Genomic DNA, 26933 nt, shown 5'->3' on the forward strand with positions numbered 1-26933 from the left:
AAATCGCTCTACAGAAACCGCCTTACTAATTCAGAAAGACATAATACTAGATAACTTTGAAAAAAAATTAATGACGCTTGGTATTTACCTAGACTTCAGTAAAGCTTTTGACCGCGTTAACCACGACTTATTGCTCACCAAATTAGAAAGATATGGTATCCGAGGACTATCGCTCCAGCTTCTAAAATCCTACCTTCACTCACGAACCCAATTTTTAGAAATTAACGAACACAAATCAAGCCCTCGACAAATAAAAACTGGCGTTCCACAAGGCAGTATCCTAAGTGCCATATTGTTTTTGTACTACGTAAATGATGTTCAAACAATCCCCAGATGTCAATTTGTAATCTACGCCGATGACTGTACTGTGTATGTTGCAGGCCGAGATTTATCATGTATGCTTCGCGAAGCAAGCTCCGTTTCCAGTACGCTTCAAGAATGGTCGCAAACAAACAACCTGCTTATCAACGAGGCAAAAACAAAATGCGTCCTTTTCAGGGCTCGAGGGACTTGCGTCAAGATGACAAATACTATCAGATTAGGACCATTTAGTATATCGTGCGATAAAAGTAAAAACACTTGGCGCGACTTTCTCAGATGACATGTCTTCGAACGAACATGTCAAGATTCTTTGCGGGAAAGTGCAAAAAGCTACCGGTATTTTAAATAGGTGCCGTCATTCGTTTCCAACTGGCGTAAAAAAACTTCTTTATAATTCATTAATCCATTCGCAGCTTCATTATTGCTCACTGATTTGGGGAAACACGACTTTAAAGAATATACAGAGTTTAATCCTATCGAAGAAGAAAGCAATACGAGCAATTGAGAATGTTCCTTACTTGGAACACACTCAACCACTTTTCCTCAAAAACAATATATTAAAAGCTACTGACATATATAGCTTCAAGTTAATTAGATGCTACAAGCGAGCAATTAAGGGGAAACTTGAGACATTCCTAACACAGGCAAACTTAGAGAGCACAAACAGCGTCTATCTCTATCGCCATCAGGTACCCTGGAACATTCCTTTTTCGTGTACATGCTATGGCCAACAAAGAATTGCGCACACGCTGCCAAGCATTTTTAACCGCTTCCACTCGGAAGGCATGGATGTGGAAAGGCTTAAAAACAACCGCATTTCACTGATATTATCATGTCATGGTGAACATTTGTGATCTCAAGAGAAATAATCAATGTGGATAAGTTTTTCATTTCATTGAAATTATTAGTGTTCTCGCATTAGACAACAGCGTTCAGTATGCATGTCTCTCTTCCATGTATATCTGTCCGAATCTTTCATTTTTTATACTTCTTTTTTTTTCCTGTAAAAAAAGGGAAAAAAATTATTGACTTTTGCCTGGTGCCTTTGTAAACTTCTAGGCTTTGAAACCTGTAATCTTGTATGCAGTATTTATTCTTTTTTTTCTCTAATCTTGTAACGGGATATATGCAAGCTTTACTGTTGCCTTTGCCCTTGGGCGATGGAGCGCTGTCAAGCTGTGTTAAAACAGCTTTTTCTCCACCCTCCATTTTCCCTTTTTGTGTAGAATAAATAAATGTTCAAATTCAAATTCAAGCTATCGCGTCATGCCATTAAGGCGGAGCTCATGTTTCCCCTCAATTTATACTCAGCAGTGGGCTAGTCTAATCAGTTTTAGCATGACTTTTCTTGTGTGTAAACCGCAGCGGTGGCCAAGTGGTTGACGATTCGCCTCGCATGCGGGAGGTGCGGGGTTCGATCCCCAGCGCCGCAGGGGACCCACCGGTGATGCAGTGGGTACAAGCTTCCCCTGGTGTTTTGGTCGGCTTCTTTCGAGTGAAATACATGGGAAATGGGTCTTTGACCCCACCTTGAGAAATGAAAAATACCTTGTGCCATGGCGCTGTTTGGCCGTAAGCGTCTTTGCGCCATGAAAATGCATATTCACCATTTTTCTTGTGTATTACTACAGTCGCCAGTTACTTTAAAGACTGGGCTCGCGCAATGACTGTAAACCTATTTGCGTTTGTTGTAAATCCACCTGCATTCTCCTAACCCAGATTGAGTGTATACTAATGCTGGTTGCATTCTACGCCGGCATGCTGCGCACCAGCTAAACTCCCCTTCCCGTTTGCTGAGTTTACTTACACAATGCGGGCGTAAAATTCAATAAAAAAGTAAAAAAAAGGAGCGACGTATTTTCTGCCTCAGTTAACCCCATTTTCTTCGCAGTTCCCCAAGTGCCACCCTGCTCCGTCCCACCGCCGGAAATTGACAATGGTTACTACGTGGAAGTGAAAGAGGAGCGTCTCGCCCTGTACCACTGCAATGAAGGATTTTGGCTGAAAGGCCCCGCCAACCTCACTTGTGTCTCTTCCACCGAGGGCGAAGACATCTAGCTGCCCAAACGGGGTCCTGAATGTCTTGGTGAGTCCGAACCAATAGCCAGCAGTAATTTTGAGTCTTCACTCTTCATGCGGCTTGCATGACTACTGTGAAACTTCGTCATATGACACTGTTGTGACGAAAGAACAGAAGAGCCAGTTTCGTGCGCCTTGATTTCCTTCCTGATCATTCCACCTTCATCAACTGCATCAAAAGGGTGATTGAGGTTGACCTTCTTTCTACAGAGTCGTCGTCTCCAGTTGTGCCCTGTCTTTCTATTCCGCGCCACTTACACCATTTTTTTCCGTGCCCAATCTGTCCGCGATGGTGACTATCTTGTCACCGAGAAACGGATGACGTACGCAGGGCTGGTTCACTTGTGTTACTTATAGGCGCAAGACGTTGTTGGGACGCGCAAGGCAGCAGGCAGCACGAGAGATGATGACGAAAAAGCATCTAGCCCCGAGATGGCTCAACACTTGCCAACTGCCAGGAAATGCAGATTAGATGCGTTATAGCGCCACTAGAGGAGTTAGTAGTGTGGCATTGCTCCCCTCTCTGAAAGACACCGACTCGGTGTGATAGCAATGCGAGGAAGGACTACAAGGGTAGTCGCACGTGTCTGGCGTGTGGTGCGAGGGGCTAGCGGGCGTGGTACGGCTTCATCCGGGCGACGCGGACAACTTCGGAGGTCGGCCGTCAAGAAGAGCGAACTGTTCCGTGGGGAAGAACTTCGTAGATAACTTCACTGAGCTGGCGGAGCACCTCGTAAGGGCCAAAGAATCTGCGTAGAAGCTTCTCAGAGCGTCCTCGCATGCGGATTGGGCTCCACGCCCATACTTGTTCGCCGGGCTGGTAACGCACATTTCGGTGGCGGAGGTTATAGCGCCGAGCGTCGTGAACTTGCTGGTGCCGGATGCGCAGTCGAACGAGTTGGCGGCCGGCCTCAGCGTAAGAAACAAATCGGGCAGCACCCATAACAGAGGGGGTAGCGCTAGCTGTATGCTACCATCCAGCATAGTTGTGCCTTCGCGACCATGTCCTAAACGAAATTGAGTGAAGCGTGTCGTTTCCTGGACCGCAGTATTATAGGCAAAGGTGACGTAAGGGAGTTTGGCGGCCCAGTTCCAGTGGTCCGCTTCTACATACATGGAAATCATGTCGGCGATCGTCTTGTTGAGCCGTTCGGTGAGGCCGTTCGTTTGAGGGTGGTAACTGGTTGTTTTGCGGTGACTGGTGCCGCTCAGGCGCATAACCTCCTGCATATTGGCTGAGGTGAACGCTGTTCCCTGTCAATTAAAATGATGGTGGGTGCACTGTGACGAAGCACAATGTTAGCACAAGGTTAGTCTCACAATATCGGCTGAGGTAGTCGGTGGGGACAACAATGTAGCGGTTATCGAGCGAGGACTCCGGAAATTTGCCGAGTATGTCCATGCCGGCTTGATGGAAGGGTACCTGAGGCGGATCAATAGGCTGGAGTAGGCCGGCTGGCTTAGTCGGCGGCGTCTTGCGACGCTGGCACTCGCGGCAAGTTCTTACGTAACGCTAAACAACTGCAGCAACCCTGGTCCAGTTGCATTTTTGCCATATTCGTGCCAAAGACCGACAAAAACCCAGGAGAGATGATGGGTCATCATGGTTCGTTTGCAGGACCTCATCGCGAAGGGCCGTAGGCACCACGGGTAGATAGACGAAAACAGAACGACGACAGCCCGCGCGAAAAGATTCGCTGGCCAGACTGAGCGCTTCCTTCTAGATATTCAATGAGGGGCAGTAGTTCACGGTCGTCTCTTTGGTGTTGAATGAAAATGTACGCAGAGATGGCGCCAACAAAAGCAGTATCGTCGTAGGGGTCAGCTCTGGGGTCCCCGATAGGAGCACGAGACAAACAGTCGGCATCACTGTGCTTCCACCAGACAAAGGAGATGGTGACATCGAATTCCCGAGAAGTCGAAGGCTACAGCGTGCAAGGCGTCCCGAAGGATCCTTGGGGTTTTCCAGCCAACACAGTGAGTGGTGGTCACTGACGACCCTGAAAGGGCGGCCATGTAGGTACGGGCGAAAATTGGTTACTTTCTACACAATGACCAGGCATTCTTTTTCGGTGGTGGAATAGTTCTCAGATCGTGACAAGGTGCGGCTCGCATATGCGATTACGCGTTCGAGACCATCCTCCCTCTGCACAAGGACAGCACCGACCTCGATGTTGCTGGCGTCTGTGAGCAGTTCAGTGTCGGCTGACTCGTCGAAGTGTGCAAGGATGGGCGTACTTTGGAGACGAGTGCGGAGGTCTTCAAAGGCTTGCTGTTGCTCCAGGCCCCATTAGAACGGTTCGGAATCTTTCGTGAGTCGGGGGAAGGGCTCAGCGATCTCAGAGAAGTTCTGCACAGAACGCCGATAATAGGCGCAGAAACCCAGAATACGGCGCACACTGCGCTTATCGGTGTGCACAGGAAAAACAGCCATGGCGGCCGTCTTATCGGGGTCAGGGCTAACCCCTTTAGCGCTCACGATGTAGCACAGAACTTTCAGCTCTTCGAAAGCGAAGTGACACTTTCCAGGCTTCATTGAAAGGCCGGCCGACCGAATTGCTTAAACACAGCGTGGAGGCGCCTCAGGCGCTCTTCGAACGTGTAAGAAAAGATGACAACGTCATCCAAGTACACGAGAGAGGACTGCCATTTGAGATCGGCAGGAACGGTGTCCATCATCCTATGGATGGTTGCTGGAGCCGAGCGCAGGCCGAAAGGGAGCACCCGGAATTCGTACAGACCTTCTGGTATATTAAAGGCGGTCTATTCCCGGTCGATTTTGTCCACCTCTATTTGCCCATAGCCGCTTCGTAAATATAGCAATGAGCAGTACTTGGCGTGGCACAGCTGGTCCATGGAGTCATTAATACGCGGGAGAGGATAAACATCCTTTTTTTGACTTTGTTTAAACGTCTGTAATGAACGCAGAACCGTAGGGTTCCATCTTTCTTCGCTAATAGAACAACAGGTGATGCCCACGGGCTCGTCGACGGCTGTATCACGTCGTCCTGGAGCATTTCTTGACCTTCGTGGCGAATGGCATCACGCTTCTTCGAAGAGATCCGGCAAGGCGGCTAACATAACGGCCGTTGGTTGGCGTCAACTATAATTCGGTGCTTTGTGAGCGGTGTCTGCCTAACCTTGGAGGTCGAGGCAAAGCTGTCGCACAAAAGCTGGATAACGCTTTCTAGGCAGCGTTTCTGATTAGATGGGAGGTTCGGATTCACGTCAGTTTTTATGGGAGCGGTCGGTTCTTCCACTGATGCCGGGGCTCCGGATAAAGCGTTCTGTCCTACGATTTCGCTGAGTTCCTCGAAATACGTAATAGTTGTTCTGCCAGGAAAACACTGAGCTTCACAGCCAAAATTGGTCACCAAGAGTCAGTTCGGTCATTGTTCAGTTCCGCAATTCCTCGAGCAACACAGACTTGCCGACCAAGGAGCAGCGACATGCTCGTTTCAGCGATGCCACCAATTCGGGTGCTGTTATCGCAATCTACGTTAACAGACATGCTGTATCTTGGCGGGACCAATACGTGGTCGTCATAGACGTGTAAATTAGTCCTGCGTGGCTCGGGATCACCATCAACAGGGGGTTGATTGGAAAATGGCCCGACCAGCTTCTGAAGGTTGATGACGGCACCGTACTCCCGAAGGAAATCCAAACCGCGTATCAGGTGTTTGGAGCACTCGGGCAGACCAGGGAAAGTAGCACCGCGGATCTGGATTCGTAACGTGCAGACGCCAATTGGCGAAACCACATGGCCGCCGGCGGTGCGGATCTGTGGTCCAGACCAAGGGGTCAGAACCTTTCTGAGGGCCGTGGCTAACCAACTGCTCAGTAAATCCTATTCACACGACGGACCGTTCGCCCGCGGCCCGCACATCACATGTTCGTGCGTCGCCAAATTGAGAGGCGTACTGTCGGCCCGCGGACAGGACAACCAAGGAAGTTAAAGTACCTCCCCCGTCGCGGGAATCAGCGGCGGCCCGCGAAGACGCGCGCTCTAGCTCTGGCAATCACCGCTCTTGCCAATATTTCGGCTGCCGCATTTCGCTGAGTGACGTTGAGCTGGCGCGCTGTTTTGACAAGCTGCACTGCGTTCGCTACCATGACTAATCGATCGTCTGGGCAAGCAAGAGCGCCCAGGCAACTGAGGAATTGGACAAAGGGCCGCACCTGCACCATTCAATCGCAGTCATGGGTCGGGAGGAAAAACCAGTTTGACCAGTGTTGCTAAACACTTTAAAATAATCTGGAAACAGTGGTACACCCAGCGCGTCCATCCGGTTGACGTCATCGGATCGCAGGCCAGTTTTTAGTGGCGCACATACCAAGTGATTTACAAATACAATGCAACTCGTGCAGAGTAACAATGCAGAGAGATTAAAATTTAACAAAATACCTGCACCTAAAGTGCACTAACAGAGAGAAAAATAATCCATAAGAACGCAGCCGCCGCGGTCGGGTTCGAACCCGACCGCGGCGGCTGCGTTTTTATGGAGGAAAAACGCTAAGGCGCCCTTGTGCTGTGCGATGTCAGTGCACGTTAAAGATCCCCAGGTGGTCGAAATTATTCCGGAGCCCTCCACTACGGCACCTCTTCTTCCTTTCTTCTTTCACTCCCTCCGTTATCCCTTCCCATACGGCGCGGTTCAGTTGTCCAACGATATGTGAGACAGATACTGCGCCATTTCCTTTCCCCCAAAACCAATTATTATTATTGAATGAAAACACTATTTGTTCACCGGGCACTGCGACAGTCCGACGACCTGAGGAGCACGACGCGGCCGATCCGCAGACTGGCGAACGTTGCCTCGCTGGTCCGTCCGTGGCTGGTCGAGTGGTGTTCTCCCGGGAGTCGGGCGGGCACGCTTCTCGGAAGCTTAAACGGGGGCTCGGGCTAACAGACAGCGGTTGGAGCCTCTCATTTATAGGCGCAGTCCGCGTCTGTTCTCCGCGCCAAGACAGGCGCGCACATACACGCAGCTTCAGCTGCACAAACTCCTTCTCCTTCTCGCGCCGGGCGCGCGACCCCATTGGTCGAGCGCGGAAACCGCCTTCCAGAAAAATGTAGGTCATTCTCGCCACGTGGAGTCGTCGGAGCAAGAGCGAAGGGGAGAGGGCATCACTTTAGTGCGGTCAAGGTCATGCCCTCTCCGTCGTCTATGAGTAGAAAATAGACATTCTAGAGAAATCGACGCCGCGCGCGGCATGCCTCCCTCGGCGCCGCGCCGGCGAGCTGAGTGGAAAGTTACGCACCCCCCGGGGGTTCCTTCCCCGCTGTTTTTTTTGTTTGTTTTATTTTCCAGCGCGCGGGCGCGATTCCTTACGCGCAGCGCCGTTCTATTTCTAATATGCGCCGAATTTTGTGACATCGACACGCTCCTTTACTTGATGGGCAACCTGGCCGAGGACGTCTTCGGAACCTTTAAACTCTCCGATGAGAACGCTCAGAACTTGGAAGTCGTCCTAAAGCAGTTCGACAGCTACTTCATACCACAGCGCAACGTCATTTTTGAGCGGGCACGCTTCAACACGAGGGTCCAAAACAACGGCGAATCCGTGGAAGAGCTTGTAACGGCGTTTCGTACGCTTTCCAATCATTTTGAGTACGGCACCCACAGAGAGGAACTGTTTCGAGACAGACTGGTCGTCGGCATTCAAGATCAGAAATTGTCAGCGAGTCTGCAACTAGGCGCTGATCGTACTCTTCAGAAGGCGTCAGAGAGTGTCAGGGAGGGAGGTCGAAAGCGTTCGTCAGCAGCAAGCGGAGCTTCACCCCAAAACGCTGACAGTCAACAAAGTTGCATCAGGCAAACAGCAATTCAGGCACCCCACGAACGCTACTCACGTCAGCGACGGCCGAGAGCACTTTGAATCAAAGCCACATCCGCGTCCAGCTGACAGCGTTCCATCATCGTGTCGTTGGTGTGGGAAAGAACGCCACCAGCGTACACTGCGCCCAGCGCGGACGCAGGTATGAAGGGGCTGCCACAAAAACGACCACTACGCGTCTGTCTGCATGTCACGCCGGGTTGACATCGTTGAAGCCCCTGGACCCCTCAGCGAAGGTGGATTTATCGGAACCGTCTCGTGCTTCGAGTTTCCTTCAAGGCCTTGGGAGAGAGTTGCAATGGAACTGTTTTTCTTCAGTAGCCACTTGTGGTTAATCGTGACTGATTATTCCTCCAGATACCAGGAACTGACTCATCTAGGGAAGCTGTCATCTAGTACAGTGATCAATCACTGCAAATCAAATTTCGCCCGGCACGGCATTCCAGAGGTGGTGATTCCCGATAATGGTCTGCAGTTCTCGTCCTCCGACTTCGCTAAGTTTGCTCAAGAATATGGGTTCAAACACGTAACATCAAGCCCACAATACTCTCATAGCAACAGACTCCCTGAGGCCGCGGTAAAAATCAAATCTTCAATGAAGAAGACCCAAGACCCGTACCTGACCCTCTTGTCCTGCAGGTCAACTCCATTGAAAAATGGCTACAGCCCCTCTCAACTATTGATGGGGAGGCGGTTGCGGACAAAGATTCCTCTGACTCTCGGAAGCCTTGTTCCCCGTTTGCCAGGCGCCACTAAACTTCGGAATTTTGAAACCCAATACCGCGAACAGCAGCGAAGAGATTACGATTGACGACATGGCGTACGGCAAGTTCTGACCATTCTGGAAGGAGATTGAGTCTGGGTTACAAACTTAAAGCGAAAAGGGAACGTGGTGTCGCCCGCAAGCGAGCCTAGGTCATATATAGTTAACACTGAGAAAGGCACTACACGGCGATATCGAACCCATCTTATCCCTTTTCTGGAGCCTGCAAAAGAGAAGAGAGACCACCAAGACGTCGTATACGACGAATCTCCCCCTGCGACTTCAGTTTCTCAAAAAGAATCACAAACAACCAGCGCTGGCGCCTCCCACCGGCTACCGGGTGTGGACGTTGCGTCATACCTCCTAAGAGGTTGCTTTTCTGTCAGGAAAGATGTTATAGGCAGTAGCCACAAGCAGGCCGTCTGCGTGGCTTGGCTTGGCTGCGCGGCTGTGCGCGGGCGTGAGGCTCGCGGCGGCTGGCAGGCGTCTCGGGCTTGTGCCGGCATTCGCCTGATTGGAATAAAGCTGTCCGGTTGGCGTCTCGTCGGTCTCTCTTTCCTCCACTCAACATTATACTTCCCCTCTGTTGCAAATGGGCCGCAAGCCCCAAGGGTAGCGTTGGCCTGGCGGCCTGGGGCACAGCTGGAAACATCCGAAGGTCCTGGCAAAGGATGAGTCGACTGCCAACAGAACAACTTGTTTATTCCAGCATCGCAAAAGAGCAGCCGGTCAGGGCGACCACGTTACTCGACGGAAGAAATCGAAGTCTCCCTTTGGCGTCCGGGGCAGCTGCCTTTATACGCTCGGAGTCGAGGGCAAGAAGGAACGGCTCGGGATGAGGTGCCCGATAGTGCGACGCTCGGACATGTTGAGACGTGACGTGCGCGTCCGCCGGGCCGGCGCCGGTCAGACCCCCTCGCCTCCCAATTGGGAAGCTCCTCTCCCCGGCTGCCGCGCTTTGACAAGCGTGGGCACCAACATGCACACACACACACACGCACACACGAAGACACGTGGCATTGAAACCTGCCTGGACGCGCTTGGCGGGAGGCGTTGCGGCAGCGATGAACGGGTCCAAATGACCGCCACTTTGAACGAAGCCCCGGCGTCCGTTGCATCCGCGCCGGCTATACCGCGCGTCGTAGGGGAAACGTAACACCTCTTATGTCCAGCTGCTCCCGCAAGGCATGGCGCTCACAACGCACTGCCCTGCCGCCGAATATGCCATGTCGGCTTTGGCCAACTGGGTGTCACCCTCTAATCAGCACTCCTTGCCTGTCGTGACGCCTTCCAACGTCTACCGCAAAATGATCGCTTCTGACCTTTCACCAACGGCAGCCCAAGACCTGCGCTGTCTGCTGTCTTCTTTTCGCGACGATACCCAAATGTGTGATCCACGGTAAAATTTGGAACAGTGTACACTTAACTTCAGCAATGTCATTTTTTTTTTCAGGTCGATTTCCACTCCTACAGCCTGATACAGCCCAGATACAATTTAAAATCTAAAATTGCATTGATCGTATGTAGCCCACGTTCGGTGATACCAGTGGTTACTGGAGGCAATGATATTTTATTTCCTTATTATTATGCCCTCGGATAATTATCGTGTGAAGAAGTTATTAATGAATCTTTAATTGATATTTCACACAGTGGAAGGCAATTATTTACGATCGCTAATTTCTTGTGTACACCCAGAAAACAAAGACTGTCCACAGGTAGACCTGAAGCACGGCGGTTATGAAGGTGAATGCTGTGCACCAAACGACAACGTGACATTCTTTTGCGATGATGAAGAACGCTACTACCTGTTGGGCGCTGAAGAAGCTACATGCCAAGCAAATGGTACCTGGAGTCTGCCAATACCCACATGCGAAGGTTAGTTCAAATTTGTTTTATTCTCTTTTATCTTGAAGAGCTTTTGGCATTGCAGCAGTAGTGGGAGGGACAGAAGATAAGCAGATAACATATATATATATATATATATATATATATATATATATATATATATATATATATATATATATATATATATATGTGTGTGTGTGTGTGTGTGTGTGTGTGTGTGTGTGTGTGTGTGTGTGTGTGTGTGTGTGTGTGTGTGTGTGTGTGTGTGTGTGTGTGTGTGTGTGTGTGTGTGTGTGTGTGTGTGTGTGTGTGTGTGTGTGTGTGTGTGTGTGTGTGTGTGTGTGAAGGGTTGGATCTTCACCCCTTGTGTGTGTGCGTGCGTGCGCGCGCACGTGTGTGTATGTGTGAAGAGGTGAAGATCAGTTGGATCTTCACCCCTTGTGTGTATGTGTCTGCGTGCGTGCGCGCGCGCGCGTGTGTGTGTGTGTGTGTGTGTGAAGGGCTGGATCTTCACCCCTTGTGCGGTGCGTGCGTGCGTGTGTGTGTGTGTGTGTGTGAGTGGTATATATATATATATATATATATATATATATATATATATATATATATATATATATATATATATATATATATATATATATATATTAAGGAAGCGAACAGTCACCGAAAGCAAGGTGCATAGGGGAATGTTTCTTTTTTTTAATATCTAGTGCCAATAAATTAGTTTTTTAAAGAAAATTACTTATAAAGCAGCAGAAAAAAAACTATGCCGTCGGTGTGTATATATATATATATATATATATTGTAAGACATACAATTGGGGTTTGCTGCTCCAGCGGCCAGTGCCTCCGAAGGAGAGAAAGCTGAAGAAGACGAAGCTTACGCAGTTCAGTTTGCGAAGAAGACGAAGCTGACGCTCTCGAACCCTTGGCTTGGAGCTACGCTGTGTCGACAAAGATTTTGCCTGTCCACATTTCTTGTGCGTCTGATTTTCGTCTTTACAATATATATATATATATATATATATAGAAAGAGAGAGAGAGAGAGAGAGAAAGAGAGAGAGAAAGCGTCATGTACATGACCCGAAATTATGCACATTTTAGCAGACGTTGGCGTGGGGAAGGAGCCAGGATTTTCCATGTCAATCTTCTCGAAAGGTCTTGCTGGGATTGGCTTCCGAAATCCTGCCAGTCTCTTTGGCGAGGTTTTTAGTTGTAAACGGTCATGACATTTCTCGACTTAGTGCGACGTCAGCGCAGACGGGGCCAGTAATACAGTCGCACATCGGTTTAAGAAAGCCGAAGGGGCCTCGCGATCTCTTCGGCGCAGTCTTTGCATCGTTGAAGTGCAGACGACCCTAGATGACGAGCGGATGTACAGACCAGAGACAATGTAGGATGTGTTCAGTATTCCACCATGTTCAGTGAGTGCCTCAAACGTGGCCGTCACCATTTGGATATGTCAACATCGACGACAAGCGCGAATTGTTTCTGCAAAACTTATTGGCTTCATCGCCGTGTAATAGTGTCCGGGATGACAAGGAGGGGCGATTAAACAATATTTAGCCCGGTTGTCATGTCTGTGAAGCGAATACAGGCTGCTCTGAAGGAAGACATGTAGCGGCCGCTACGCTGCAGGTAGCCGTCTTGTATGGCTGCCCCACACGACCCACAAGCCATAAGGCCTCGCGATAGGCAGTCTGCATGAGTGTTGTTGCTCAGAGACATGTAGGCAACTTAAATGTCAAAACCCTTGAGGCCTGTTGACGCTCATGCTTGATTTATAGTGCAGATTGAGGCAGGAGAACTGCTGCTCCACAGGAGTCAGAGGGAGGGTGTGTCTGCATAGGGTCACAAGGAGTTATAAGGAAAGGCTTGTTAGGAGTCGTGAAGCGGGTGGACACCTGGATTACATAGTGAAGGCGTTAAGGGAGGCGTGAATGTGGCAGAGGATTTATAAACTCACATTTTCTCGTTTACTTTCGCTGAATTTCTGGATTTACGCAGCGAGCTTCACCGTTGTACAATTTTCTTAGCTGTTAAACCGCATACTGGCGGAGAGTATGGCAAATCTGACTTAACTAGAGAGAAAACAAACGAGACCTAAACCTGCGAAGAATTAGGTGCAAAAGATTAAACAGACTGGCACTCACTTCAAACAGATTGCTTGATAAGGCTGATTTGGTTGTTGCAAGATACATATTGTGAGGAAGAAGACGAAGCTGGCAGTGTGAAATTGAAGCATTACATGCGTTTTATTCGTATCTGTACACAAAGCACTGTCCCGTTTTTGATCCCCTTGCTAAAAGGTCCCCTGTGTGTGCGTCTTCCAATCTATCAGCCTATGTACTATTACTGCTCTTTTTCCTCTTCTAAACTCTCCTGTTTCCAGCAATTCACCACCTGTGTCTTGGCCACTCCCCCATAGTGGGTATGCGTCTTTTATTGAGGCCAACCAGCCTACCAAATAATATATCGCGCATCGTTCATCGCGCCTCATTCTTCGGCTGGCCATCACGTAACATTTGCTGGAAGTGCGGGGTCCCACCAAACTCTCATTCTTCTGGTCATCTTCCTTCGGATCACTGTGTCAGCATATTTCCGTGCGCTGGGGGTCCCTAGTTTGCGTCGTTCGGCAGTGCCTCAGCCTGCCAGAGCCGAAGTGATCTCTCCTTTGCATCCCTACCCGTCCTCCCGGCACGAGGAACTGGAACCGACACCATGACCGACCCGATATACTGACCAGAGACGCCGCTCACATGTGAAGAGACCGCATCCCTGCCCATGCGATTCGGCGCGTCCAAGTGCCTAGGCCGTCGGCTCCTTGCGACCAGCGGCGCGGAAGCTACGTGTACCAGGACTCATGTGCTAATCTCTTTCACCGTGGCGGCCATCACTACACCACCATGCCATCACCATTTCGCGCACATCTTTGTCGGTGTCTTTCATTCCCGATCGGGACGATTGCTCTGCGGCCCAGGGTAATGTGATGAAGTAGACGAAGCTGGCTGTGGCGCGGGACGTAGCGCTCGCGCTAGGCAAGCGGCCAATTAAATCGTCTCTTCTCCTTCGTTCATCGCTTGTCATTCTTCGGCTGGCCGCCAGGCAACAACATCTTCGAAAGTAGTGACCTTGTAGTTCTACAGAGCGCACTGGTGACATAAATTCTTATGAAAGGCCAGGGCGCTGCAAATTTCGAGTGCTTAAAGTTACGTACGATGTGTATGTAATATTCAAATTGAGATAATTTGCTTCTATCGATTCAGAGGTCTCTTTCAAGCACAAGACTCAGTGAGTTTCGAGATTAATCAGTTTTTTGCCAGTAAAGAAAGTGTTGCTTTCTTGAACGTAGAGAGCGCAAATAATTACAAAAATTCAACTCTATGTATCACTGAGCTTTGATTTTTTTTGTTGTCCCACCAGACACGTACTGCCCGGATCCAGGAGTGAGCCCGGAAGGTGACCGCCTTATTGTCCTGGCGAACGAAGAATACGAAGGAGAATGCTGCCCTCCAGAAACCACAATCTACTATGAATGCAAGGACGGTTACAATTTGGAAGGCGAGAAAACAATTCGTTGCGGCCTTAACAGAACCTGGTCTGATCGCCGACCCATGTGCAGACGTAAGTTCCTCCTGAGCGAAGGGATGTTGTAATGACGGTTCCGCCTCTCTTTCATTATACTCGCGGGGCATAATCCTCATAGAATATAGACCACTTACTACACTAATAGCTTGGGATAATAAGCTGTTGTTGGTAAGTTGTAACAAAGGGGGTAGGGCAAGACGGTCATTAGGCTGAAATTATTTAGTATAGAAGAATATAGAAAACACAGCTGCGAATAGTTGACAATTAACAAAACTTCTTTTTATGGGAGTTTAACGTCCCAAAGCGACTCAGGCTATGTGTGACACCGTAGTGTAGGGCTCCAAAAATTTGAACCACTGGGGTTCTTTAACGTGCACTAATATCGCACAGTACACGGGTCTCTAGAATTTCGCTTCCATCGAAATTCGACGGCCGAGGCAGGGATCGAACCCACGTCTTTCGTGTCAGCAGCCGAGCACCACGACTACTTAGGCACCGCAGTGGCAATGAACAAAGGTGTCTTTAAATATGTTCAGAGGCACTGGTTAAGAGAGGCGATACATATCGTCGAAAGAGCAACCATGAGGAAAGAAGCTGAAAAACACGCGGCAATGCGAGAAATGTGCCAAAAGAAATAACAAGTAATTAACAATATGTGTAGGTGACAACTAAGGATGGAGGTTATCGGTGAATAAATCTATTGGATGATTTGTTATCGAATAGGTTCATAATGAACCGGTAAAAAGGCATAGATTTGCAGTCTTATAAATTTGGGCACGGAAAATTTAGAAGAACGCCAGAAAAAAATCTTTAACGATAACTTCTTTGGCACTAGCCTCAAATCATATGCATTGCGCAACCAAGAGCTGTTCCATAAAATTGAAATAAATGAAGTGCAATGGTTGAAAACATATTACAAAGGGCGTCTGAAGGTCACGATGCAGAACTTAAGGTAGAACTAAATTGTCGATACGTTGCTCAAGCCGGTAGCTGAAATGTGTAGTTCTTGAAACCACCTCGTCTCTTATAATCCTCGAGGCCTGTTCTCTTTAGAGAACAGCAAGGTGCCTACACTGGGAGAAGAGCTCGCAGGTTTCCTCAGAAAAGTAGATGCTGCTCGTCTCATGGAAATAATATTCAGCGGATGGTTACATTTTCGAAGCACATTTAAATTCCGGCTCGCAGACACCTTTCTATGCGGACGTTCGCTCGTGGAGAGTACTATTTACTGTTTCCGGCGCCTCAGATGCAAAGCGTTGCGCGGAACCGTACTACACCACACCGCTGACAAACGGGTGAGATTAATCTCGCAGCTACATATCTCACACCAAAGCCGGCCGGCGTGCACTCTAAGCGAATTTTCATCGTTTGGAATTGACAAGGACCGTTAGCCATGGGAGATGAACATTTGCGTTCCGGAGAAGTTTGGTCAGAGAAAAAAATGACGGCGGGACAAAGCAGGACATTGAAGAAACACACTTTTAGGTGCGGACCGCTCCTGGGCCGTCCACCGGATGTAGAAGAACGGTATTTGTGCCTCATGACCAGTTGTTACCGGACTTCCTTCAAGGGTCCAGTGTGTATATTTGTAAATAATACTTTGTGCCAGCAGCCGCACTGTCGCAATAAAAACACACATGTTTTTCCCCACTAGCAAACAGACGGACGCAGTCCCCGTTATCTAGCCTTGCTCCACTCGAAGTCACCAACTCTGATGTAATCTTTGCCCTTTGTTGGCTTTATAATCAAAGTCCGTTAGAGTACGCAACAACGAAAAAGATAATGGCAATATGTTGCTCATGAACAAGAGCACAAATATCTCGCGCGAAGGCCAGGACTGTTGATTCAAGAAAGGTTTAGTGGCATAGGCAAGATGGGTAGTTAGGACCTGACGTGTGCATACGATGCTTTTCGTAACACGTATGGGTGTGAGTGTCATGCTGTGCGAAAAGGATATATGAGATTTGATTTTGTTGCTGTAATCATGACGTGATACATTGATTGGCAGCGAAACGATGGTCCGAAGAGGCACCATGCACTCGACGCCACCCGTCGAGTTATTGCTGTGCTCGGCGGAAAAACACGACCAATCACCCGCTACGGCGGTGAGGAAAGAAAACCGCACCGAGGCGGTGCCGGGAGGCATCGAGTAGATGTTGCAAAAGCACTGCGGCTCAATACACGCACGGTTCGGTGACACTTTTTGGGCGAAGGACGCCGTTATAATAGCAACGTCTATGCTTTAGTGCTGATCTCATCTTGCTGTTGTATTGTATTACTATGAAAACTGGCACGCGTTGCACGAATGATAACAATTGGCCTATAAATCTTGACAGCGCTTCTCTTATTTTCCCAGTGTTTTACATACCATGTGTTACTGGGAAGATTTTATTAATGTTCAAAATTATGCTTTGTGGGATAAAAATATGGCTTTCTCAGCGTAGTATTACCAGTGTTGGAGGACACCAGAAATCCGGTGAATCGTTTTAAGTACTAATCTGGTTAATTATTTTTAATAATAAACATTTTAGATAATAGAGTTAAGCACGTAGTTGCAATCAGCGACTTGTAGCTGGTCGTTAGTAATAGCCATATCAGTTTTTAGAATTTAGAAAACGCGATTACTCTTGGCGCTTTGGATCGACAATATTTTTCTTTCTTTACTTGTTGCGTGCCCTCTAGACGTTCCTTTGCCTACACGCTTTCGAAAACGCATGTGTTTTCCTTACGATATAGACAGATTTTGTTGAGCCACAGCACCCAGGATAACCGCATTTTCGAAATTTAAGAACTGATATGGCTGTTACTAACGACCGGCTACAAATCCCTGGTTGCTAGGAGGGGCCTAACTATAATACATAAAAAGTTAGTTATTAGGATATAGCTAACCTCCTTACTTCTTAAGACAATTCACTGACTTTCCGGTGTCTCCCAACGCTGGTAATACTGTGCCGAGAAAGCCATATTTCTACCCCAAAGGCCTATTTTTTAAAACTACTTAAAGCATCCCCTATAACACCTGGTTTAACGCGGCTATTCGCAACACAGCATCGCTTGTGGTGTTGGTCTAGTGTATTTTTGAAGGGGTAGCGTGCCTAGTGTCGAACCGACTAGACAGCGTTCTATTTCGGTCCCGGACACGGATATATGTTATTCTTTAAGCGCTTGTTTTCTTTTGATGAACAACTGTACCCTTAGGTTGCGCGCTTCTGACGAACGGTTGTGCTTTAAAGTTTATTTGCGGCAGAATAACGGTTTATAATGCGTGCGTTCAGCCTGAAAAAAAAAATAATAATGGTTGTGGGAACGCAGTTCAAATACAGAGGAACGAAGAATTCTCAAGAGTGTATTTCGGCTCTATGTCATTATTAAGTCATGGGTGGCGAATGCTGCCAGATGCCAAAGCAGTCCTGGCCGTATAGCTGATGTGACACAAAAATATCTTGTACCAGGATGTGATCGTGGTGATTTGTTGCAAAATGAATTCAGAAGGTAGGAAACCTTAGTGTGACGTGATAAATTGAGCACCTATTAAACACAGGGATGCTCATTGCGGCCAGCTTTTTACCTTGATATCTCCTTTGTGCGTCTTTTGCGGCTTCTCAACGAACGCACGATAGAGGGCGGATTCCAGACGGACGCCTGCTTAGAGGAAGTGGCGAGTGGCTCAAATGAGCCGCAACAGGGCCTCTACTGCTGACGCTACTGTTTTCTCTGCTCGACGGAGTGGACGCGGAGCATTAGGCGTAAGAACGTTTCCCAAACCGGCGAAAAGTACGCGATAATTATTTTTGGCGTCGCAGCAAATTTGTTCATCAAAACACTAACAGAAACCCCCAGGGAACACTTCATCATACATTTACCAATGGCAGAACCTAATCCCATTGTCAGAATTTCAGAAGCTTGGAGGTTTGCTTCTGAATTGCAACGTGTGGCTTGCAGGGCATCCTCAGTGTGGTAAGATTTTTGCTACGGTCCACTCCCACGAGCACGTCTTCTACGAATGCTACAGAAGCCCCATTACTTGGCTCAGAAGCAAATCCGCTGCGAACTAAACTCCTCACAACGCTGCATGCGACTGATTGCCTCGCCTCGCCTCCTCTACGCACTCGCGCTCTACGCTGCCACGGCTCGGGGTCTACCTCGCGCTTCCGTCGTATGCGCTGAGCGTCCTCCGCACTAGCTGTGGGGTCACACTGTCGAGTGTGGCGCTTCGCTACTGGGTGACGTTCGTGTACCGCAGGATTCGGTCGAGGCTGTCGCCTCTGTTCAGCAGCCGCTGCAAACTTCTCCGCTGGTGTCAGATGGCGTGGCGTAGTTGGCGCGGATGCACCGGAGATGAGTGTAAGACTGGAACTTGTGCGCGCCCTGCGCGCTATTTCGTTCCGAATGGCTGAGAGTGGCCCCGACCGGTGCCCGAGCAGGTACTGATGGCCCCGAGAACGCTTGGAATGAGTCCCAGTGATGACGCTTGGGGACGCGGCATAAAATTATGGGCATAATGTCACGACCTCTGCAGTTTGAGGTTTTCTCCTTGTCACTCATAAGATTTTTTTTACATTCTGCGTTTTACACGATGGGGCTACAGATTTGTCTTAATTCGTGAAGCTCCGAGTGTGACGCGGAAAGGGGTTTCGGGCAACCGTTTTCTTCCTGTTTCCAGTGTCTGCTGAGGCCGTCATAATCTGCCTAAGACTTGACCCTTGTGGTATAAGAACTGCAGCGACGGCTGGCCTGTTGACAGGTGTTGACGATGGTCGGAGTGGTAGCTCTGGTTTGGAGCATTGGTTTTCACGCTTACGCCGCCACACTCGCAGCAGCTAAACAAGTAAGCTCCGGTCTGTGTTGAGAGCCTTTTCCTAGAGGTGTTGAAGAAACTGAAGGTAATAATCAGTCTTGGTGTAAGGGGTGAGGGGACAGGGAGCGTCACGGTAGGCCCCGTCCGCTCCTATAACACGAGCGCCAGGCGTGACAGACGCAGTGCAGCAAGGCGGGTTGTGAGGCGCAGCGTTGACGGTATTTATGTAGCCACGTGCTCTTTCTTAGCAGTCATGCGGCATGGCGGAAGCGAGCCAGGGCTAGGCCGAGCATGATGATGACAGGAGTTTGCCGTAGCATCTCATGAAACCGTGCTTGTTAAATATCGGCTTAAGTTTAAAAGCGACGCACAAATATCATGGTTTTTGTTGCAGCCTATTTCTATATTGTGTTTGAATGAGTAAGAGTACTGGTTAGTTTGAAATATTCTTGTAATCTAGACTTCGTGGTTCAAAGGTCGTTCAAAGGTCAACAGTCGCACAAAAAAAACATGTTCAGTAGCGTTAATGTAGACTTTTATCTGGTTGCAGCCGCGGACGCTTGCGACGGTTTTGATGTGGCGCACGGCCATGTGTCCGGCCACAAATCAGGCGGCGAATTCTTCACATCGGGCGACAGCGCTTTCGTTACCTGCGATAGAGGCTTTCGTGTGAATGGAGAGGATCAGCTTGGCTGTGACGAGGATGGCCTGTGGGACAACGACATACCTACATGCGTCGGTGAGTGACCTGTCCTTTCAGTCCATTAGTCATTAGGCAGGTTGATTCACCTTACTGCTTGTCCTTACCGCATGAAGCTTCAATCTAGGCTTTGACGGGGTTTTGTGCACCAATATTTGGACGCTTAAATGGAATTTAACGTCTATCATTTGCGCCTCGCACCTCCATCGTCATTGTAGTGTTCACAGCATGTTCGATGAACATGCAAAAATTGGCCTCATCAGCACAAGCCTTTCTCCGAGATCTTAGCTATGAAGTAACAGCCTATAAAGTCAGTTTATTTCTTGTCTCGCTCAGTGGTGCAACTTCATTCCTCATTTGGCTTGTTAACGAGGGAACTTTCGGTATGGTTATACATGGGAATCGTATATTGAGAACTCACGGAAAGCCGCATTGTCATGTCCTTTCGCACAGAATCCAAATGCACGCGGTTCGAGCCCGGACCACATCTGCAAGTCGATGAATTCAAGGACATGCACAAGACACAATTCACAGAGGGGACCATCATCAACTTCAGATGCGAAGACGGCTACCTGCTAGAGGGCGCTTTAAGCTCCGTTTGTAGCAACGGCGGCTGGTATGGACGGATGCCCAAATGCAAACGTGAGTGTTACCTTGTGCACGGTTTCGAGAAAGAAGATTCAACCTCAGCAAGTAATCAAGTAGTGATTTCTTGGTCTCTGAATATTCTGCCCTTCACACAAGCAAGGGAGTGTTATAAATCATTTAGAAGAAAACTTTATGCACAAAAGGAGCACTGAATGAAGGCGAGCACGCGTGCTGAAAAATAAATGGCATGTTATTAAATTTAAAAACAGATCACAGTACCTTACAGTGCACCAGTTAAAATTCAGCAATATTATAAGGCGCCAACCCAAGCCGCACAGGTCATCGGCCCAATATTGCAACAGGATGGTCCCATCATGGTCCTTTATAGGGCCAGCTTTGCCAATACAGTTCCAATGTTGGGCCAATTACTTGTGCTGCTTGGGAAGATATGCTACAAAAAAGTGCTCTCGTAAGTAAGTGAGCGTTGTAGTGAACGAAGAGGAGCCTGAATACATGATCAAGAAAAGTTTTGGTGCGTTCGGCGTCGTGCAAACTGGTTACATGTTCTTCAGTGCTTAAGCATAAGCTATACCCGAAACCACTCTAATGCAGTTACCCAGACTCTATGAGCCACAGTCCACGAGAGGTTAGAAAGGTAGCATATGGAACTATCAGGTTTTGGGCACCAGGCATCGCTGCCAAGAACTCCCGCTAGTTGCAGAAGCGATCTCGACACTCCCTTCTCTAACATAGTTTATCGTTGCTTCACCTTAAATGATGCAAAAAGCAGGGTAGCACCACATTAAGTGGAGAGATGCGCAAATATGAAACTTTTCTGAGCCTATTTAGTGTATGTTTTCATACAAACGCCTCAGATATTTCGTTGGTGGATAGCGACCGCAGCTTTGATCACGTTTCGACAGTTTAAACAAAGATAAAAAATACCAAAAAATAACTGTTCCGGGTAAAAGTGTTAAGAACTTTAGGGGTCATCCACGTTTTAGTGGGTACGCGGAACTGATCATCACAATATGAACGCAGAAAGAAAGCTGAAGCTCGTGGAACCTGCAAGAGGCTCCAAAAATGTAATAAGTACCGTGACCGGTCAGCCAACAGGCTAGCACTTTGTTCCTGCTGGCGAGCTTTGCCATTCACGGACGTTTTTCTGTAACTGTTGCCCGGGCAACTCTCCACGCAGATGGCGAATCTAAATCGCAAATAGCTCTTTTATCTGTCCGTGTCAACAATGTATAGGCACTCCGCTGTTCTGTTACTCTTACTGACTCTCTACATAGTGCTGCCTGGTAAAAACACTGAACTTAGTCAAAGCACATAATAATAATAATTGGTTTATTGGGGGAAAGGAAATGGCGCAGTATCTGTCTCATATATCTTTGGACACCTGAACCGCGCCGTACGGGAAGGGATAAAGGAGGGAGTGAAAGAAGAAAGGAAGAATAGGTGCCGTAGTGGGGGGCTCCGGAATAATTTCGACCACCTGGGGATCTTTAACGTGCACTGACATCGCACAGCACACGGGCGCCTTAGCGTTTTTCCTCCATAAAAACGCAGCCGCCGCGGTCGGGTTCGAACCCGGGAACTCCGGAACAGTAGTCGAGCGCCCTAACCACTGAGCCACCGCGGCGGGGCAAAGCACATGCTTAAAACAAGATTTTCAAGTGCTTGAGCACAAAAAGCAGTTGTTACTACTATCCCCGATTTAATTCAGGCAATTTCTGCTCTGAAGCTGAACCATTAAGAAATCAACCATAAAACTGAACAGCTGCCTTTCACAGAGCTCTGCATCTTCCTTTCTATGACAAGCTTTACGTCGTCCGGTAGGTTGAAGTCGAACATTTATACATGTTATAAAAAAATTCTCTCATTTAAAACTTTTATTGTACCCCATGAGCACCATGTGAAATGTGAACGCGAAGCTATCTATATGTTAGTCCCCTCCTATATTCGCAATTATTTTGTTCTGTGTGCCTTGTCTCGCCACTAAGCACCACCTGCTTACATACAGCAGTCCCTTTCGAGGTAACTCAAAATGAAACAGTTGAGCGTTTGACTTGTAGGCAGAAAGTGCATCAGATTTCTGAAAACAAAGCGAACATTATGGTGCGAAGTGCATTGACGGTGAACACATTGTTTCAGTTGTCTTGTTACAGTTGTGGGCCCTTGTTTCATTAATGGGCTGATACCTGCAGAGATTCGCTGCGGGTCCCTGAGAGCCCCTCGAAATGGTTGGATCACAAGCAACTACTCGACTGCTGTGGGCGACACAGCAAGCTTCGGCTGTTTCCAGGGCTACGTCTTGATGGGATCAGACCGGAGGCGATGTGACAATGATGGCCAGTGGAATGGAACACCAGCACGATGCGTGCCCAAAAGTAAGTTATCAGGTGACAATCATCAATAGGTGTCGACATTTCCGACATCTGATCCGAACATCATGCCTATCTTGAACATAGGCACTTCACTGCTGGATATATGCCACCAAATGCATCGGCAGTACCTTTGATGATACCCGCTCAGCAGACGACGAACAGTTTAGTTTTAAGAAATTTAGTTATTATTTCATTACCTTCTGAGCTAGAGGGCATTCCAGAGGAGAGTGGGCTACATAGGAAAGTATTAAACGAAAAAAAACGCCGCCACCGTCTGGAAGACGTTGAAGTAGCGAGCGTTAGCTGTTTCGCTTACTACACGAAGAAAGCAAAGAAGAACGCGCCGCTCGTCTTGAGAAACGGAATGTAATGCCCTTTGAAACGGGGGGATTGCCATAATGCTCGGCTACGCGTGCATTCACGCTGCCTAGCAGAGCGATCGACGCCTAGCGATGCGATTAGTGGGTCTCGATGCGCGCGCCCCCGCTCAGGGTGAGGACATCTGCGTCGACTGCAACGGCGGCCGACATTCTTGCTCCCGCGGCATGCAGGTTTCGTTATCGCGGGGGAGGGCTGCTCGCCTCTCTTGCCGCGGGCGCTCAAAATAAGAAAAATAAGGATTCTTGCGGTGCGCTTCTGTTTTACATGAGAATAGAATACTAAATTTTGTTGGAGAGCCTTCTGCTTTTAAAAACGGGACAAGCAGCCAACATCAAGGCGGCGATGGAAAAAAGGAATGCGGGTATGCAAGATATGCGCCAATTATGTCAGTGAAGCTTCTCTAGAATCAATCGCTATAGTTCAAAACCTATCTCTTATGCACTGAACCCGTTGCTGCGTCGAAACAGCACTCAACCCCAACATAAATTTGCGTCGTCAGCTAGCTTACTCGCGTCAAAGCAACCATCCTCCTAGAGAAGCAGAGGGAAAAAACTCCTGAAAACGTTTATTTACCGAGTTTTGCAGTAAATTAGGATGAAGGGAACCGTTACTAAGTGGAGGAGCACGCAATAAAAAATTTTGAGCCGCTTTTAACATCACTTACATCTCGATGGCGGTTATTTCAAGGCATAATCTGCATACCAACGCGGGCATTGGCATACCCATTTGGGCTGTCCTTCATGCGCATGTTTAATCTCCGGGCGAACAAAGCGCTTCAAAAATGCCACTAACCACTGTATGGAGGAGGGATTTTGAAAATATATTTTAGAGCACACCTTTTTCAATTGAAAGTATTTTCACTTCTTTTGTAGTTAATTTCAAACTACCAAGTTTAATAAATTTGCTGAAACGCAACAGGTGGTTTCTGTCCAAGCTTGTTTGGCGTTCTTTTTTAAATTGTTAGCTATAAATGTCCCAAAACCAGTGAGTGCAATGGATGGGTAAGAAAACTAAGCAGACGCGGTCAATGACACAGCGCCTTGGTTTCGCGGGCGCCTGCAGATGAATTTTTTATTGGAATTAGCCCCACATTTCCTGCACAAGAATGAAAAGAATGAACAAAGCACGCAAGAAAACAAAGTAGTCCAAATATATCAGTCGAACTACTCTAATGAGCGCCTCGATCTGCACATAACAACATGTTCTCTTAATCTCATTTACTGACCTAAAGCGGCGTCGTTGGACGAAGCATTGGGCTAACAGTCATCGCACGCTACCCAACGCAGCAGACGTGTCAAAAATTAAAAATCATAAGTAAATTAATCTTTATTGGTTCCTAGACGACCCAGATGCACAGTAATTGCAACAGCGTATGTGCCGCCGCTTGTTCTGGTTCTCTGTGCCTTGATTTGTGCCAGCCGCGCTTCGCTGACAAGCGCCTCGTAAAGGCAATTATTCTCTAATGAACAGGAGCGGCGAAAGCACGTTTGGTACGCATTCATGAACGAAAACATTGTGTCATGCAATTTCGGCTGCAAACAGGCAAGCGGCAGGCAATGGCCGAATCGGCGCTGAAGCTTGCCTTCTTTTTTAGGCCTTGCAAAACGTATAGTGCGGAAATAGCATCTGACCAATACAAATGTTGTACTATACTTAGCTGGCTAAAGGCAAAAGTGGTAAATCGCAACAAAAACAACACTGAACCAACATGCGGCAATCACACTACTGATACATGAGGAGTTCGTCGGTTGCCACTTGTTACGCTTGATCCGGATTAGCCACAGAAGCCTCATTTTCAGGTCTCTTGGAAAATGGAACATCCTCTTTCTCGAATGGTTGGAGCATTGAGGAACACAACATCCAGGCATTGAGGAACATCCTGGCATTGCACGGCGTTGAAAGGCGCGCGAACGCAGGCACGCAGCAGTGACGCCCGCACGACAGCAGAGCGGCGAGGTCGACACGGGCAACACAATGGCGGAGGAAGCGCGCGAAAACAGGTTTAGGCGGCGTCGAGTGGTTCAATGGGTGCCTTCACCCTAAGCGGCGGCGCGCGCGTCGAGGCACCTTAGGAGCGATTAGTGTTCCTGTATATGGTCCCACAGGGAGCAGAGTTGCGCGACGGTTTTCCTCGCGCCGCTCTTGACGCCATTCGCCGAGTGGCCGTCACGTTATTCTGCTGACGACGTTTGTTCCATTTTAAAGAGGAGGAGCCGACTTTCCAGTCGCTACGCCGGTTCCTCGCCAGCCCCAGTACCCTGTCGGCTGCCATCGTGATAGGACGCGTCCGGTGCGGTCGGCTGCGGTGTGTTCCCGCCTTTTCCATGCGCTCCAGTTGTATATATTTTGATAGTGTGCGGTGACAGCAGCCTCCAACTATGACGGGGTGCAGTGCGCCAAACTGCAAGAACCGTACCGAAAGCGGCAAAGCTTTTTACGCAGTGAACAAGCTTTGCCTAGGCTATTTAACTATTTTATTTGTAAAGAATACCCTTATGGTTCCACTGACAAGGATGTTAACACTGGAGGAGAGGGGAACAAAAATAGAATGAAATACTTGAAAGCAAAATTGGATATTCAGGTAAGTTTTTTCCTAGAGTAAAAGCATGGAGCAGTCCAAAACAAAGATATTTCAGAATTCCGAGAAGGTACATATAATTCAAGTAGGTCAAGAGAAAACGCAATAGGGCTTAGGGAAAAACGAGCAAATAACAGCACCAGAAAGAGATACACATCACTTTTCGAGATCCTTGGAAACCCGTATACCACAATTCAGCTGTAGTGACTTAAGGCAGGCTTCTCTAACTTTCAGATGTTAAAAAAGTACGGCACGTGCTGTGTTTGGCTTGAAAAGATGACCATAGCAGAGGAAAAATGCAGTGGAGGGCTAGAAGTCAGAGCAACAAATGATACGTATATTTTGTGAAAGATAAGCGCGCGAGTTGGCGATACGATGTTTACCTGTTATTTAAATGTTGTTTTATTTCTATACCACAACACGTAGGGTTTTGTTTGCCTACCAACTTCGGTACACAATTGCCCCGGATGGGGGCCCCTTGCTGTCGGTGTATATATAGCCGAATGAATGTATGCGCATACAGCTGTCCCGTGACGGGACAGCTTTCCTACCCGTTGAAAGATACTTTTTGGTGAGAGGGGAAAGAGATGGGAGAGCTCAACCAATCTTAATGGCCGCCATCTTGCATTCGATCAACGGAAATTAGGCCGCTATTTCGTCCCCAGATGTTATACTCACATAGTTCCACCCCTTTCCACTATATTGGACCGTGACGTCGTCATTGGCACTTGGAAGGTGGTTGTTTTTACAATGCTCTTGTAGATGGCACTACAAGTCTCAACGCGAGATTTGCTGTTTTCTAGTTGTTCCCACAGATGGCGCTGTGATCTCAGAGTGGTAGGAGACCCCACAAAATCTTGAACCGTGATGAGCACGAGCTAACGCTCTTAAAATACAGCAGTATTTATATGCATAGAAATATAAAGTGGATAACCAGCATAGGGCGTGGTGGTCAGTGACGACTGTGAAGTGACGGCCGTACAGGTAAGGACGAAACTTCTGAACAGCCCAGACGACGGCGAGACATTCTTGTTCGGTAATAGTGTAGTTTTGTTCCGCAGAAGT

General features: G+C 48.2%; 1 protein-coding gene across 2 annotated transcripts in view; it reads left to right on the forward strand.

Moving 5' to 3' along the window:
- Window positions 1-26933, forward strand: part of LOC144099528 (E-selectin-like) — a 94646-nt gene that overhangs the window by 22015 nt on the left and 45698 nt on the right. The window contains exons 3-8 of one of the 2 annotated variants that reach the window (XM_077632898.1): window positions 2213-2407; window positions 10697-10876; window positions 14269-14469; window positions 19782-19970; window positions 20385-20573; window positions 22730-22912. In XM_077632898.1, the coding sequence (XP_077489024.1) occupies window positions 14460-14469; window positions 19782-19970; window positions 20385-20573; window positions 22730-22912 (571 nt within the window). In that variant the 5' untranslated portion in view covers window positions 2213-2407; window positions 10697-10876; window positions 14269-14459. Of the gene's footprint in view, window positions 1-2212; window positions 2408-10696; window positions 10877-14268; window positions 14470-19781; window positions 19971-20384; window positions 20574-22729; window positions 22913-26933 lie in introns of those variants that run through there. The other variant, XR_013307421.1, reaches the window with a different exon arrangement.

This window comes from Amblyomma americanum, chromosome 7 (assembly GCF_052857255.1).
Source record: "Amblyomma americanum isolate KBUSLIRL-KWMA chromosome 7, ASM5285725v1, whole genome shotgun sequence".
In the NCBI taxonomy this organism is placed as follows: Eukaryota; Metazoa; Arthropoda; class Arachnida; order Ixodida; family Ixodidae; genus Amblyomma; species Amblyomma americanum.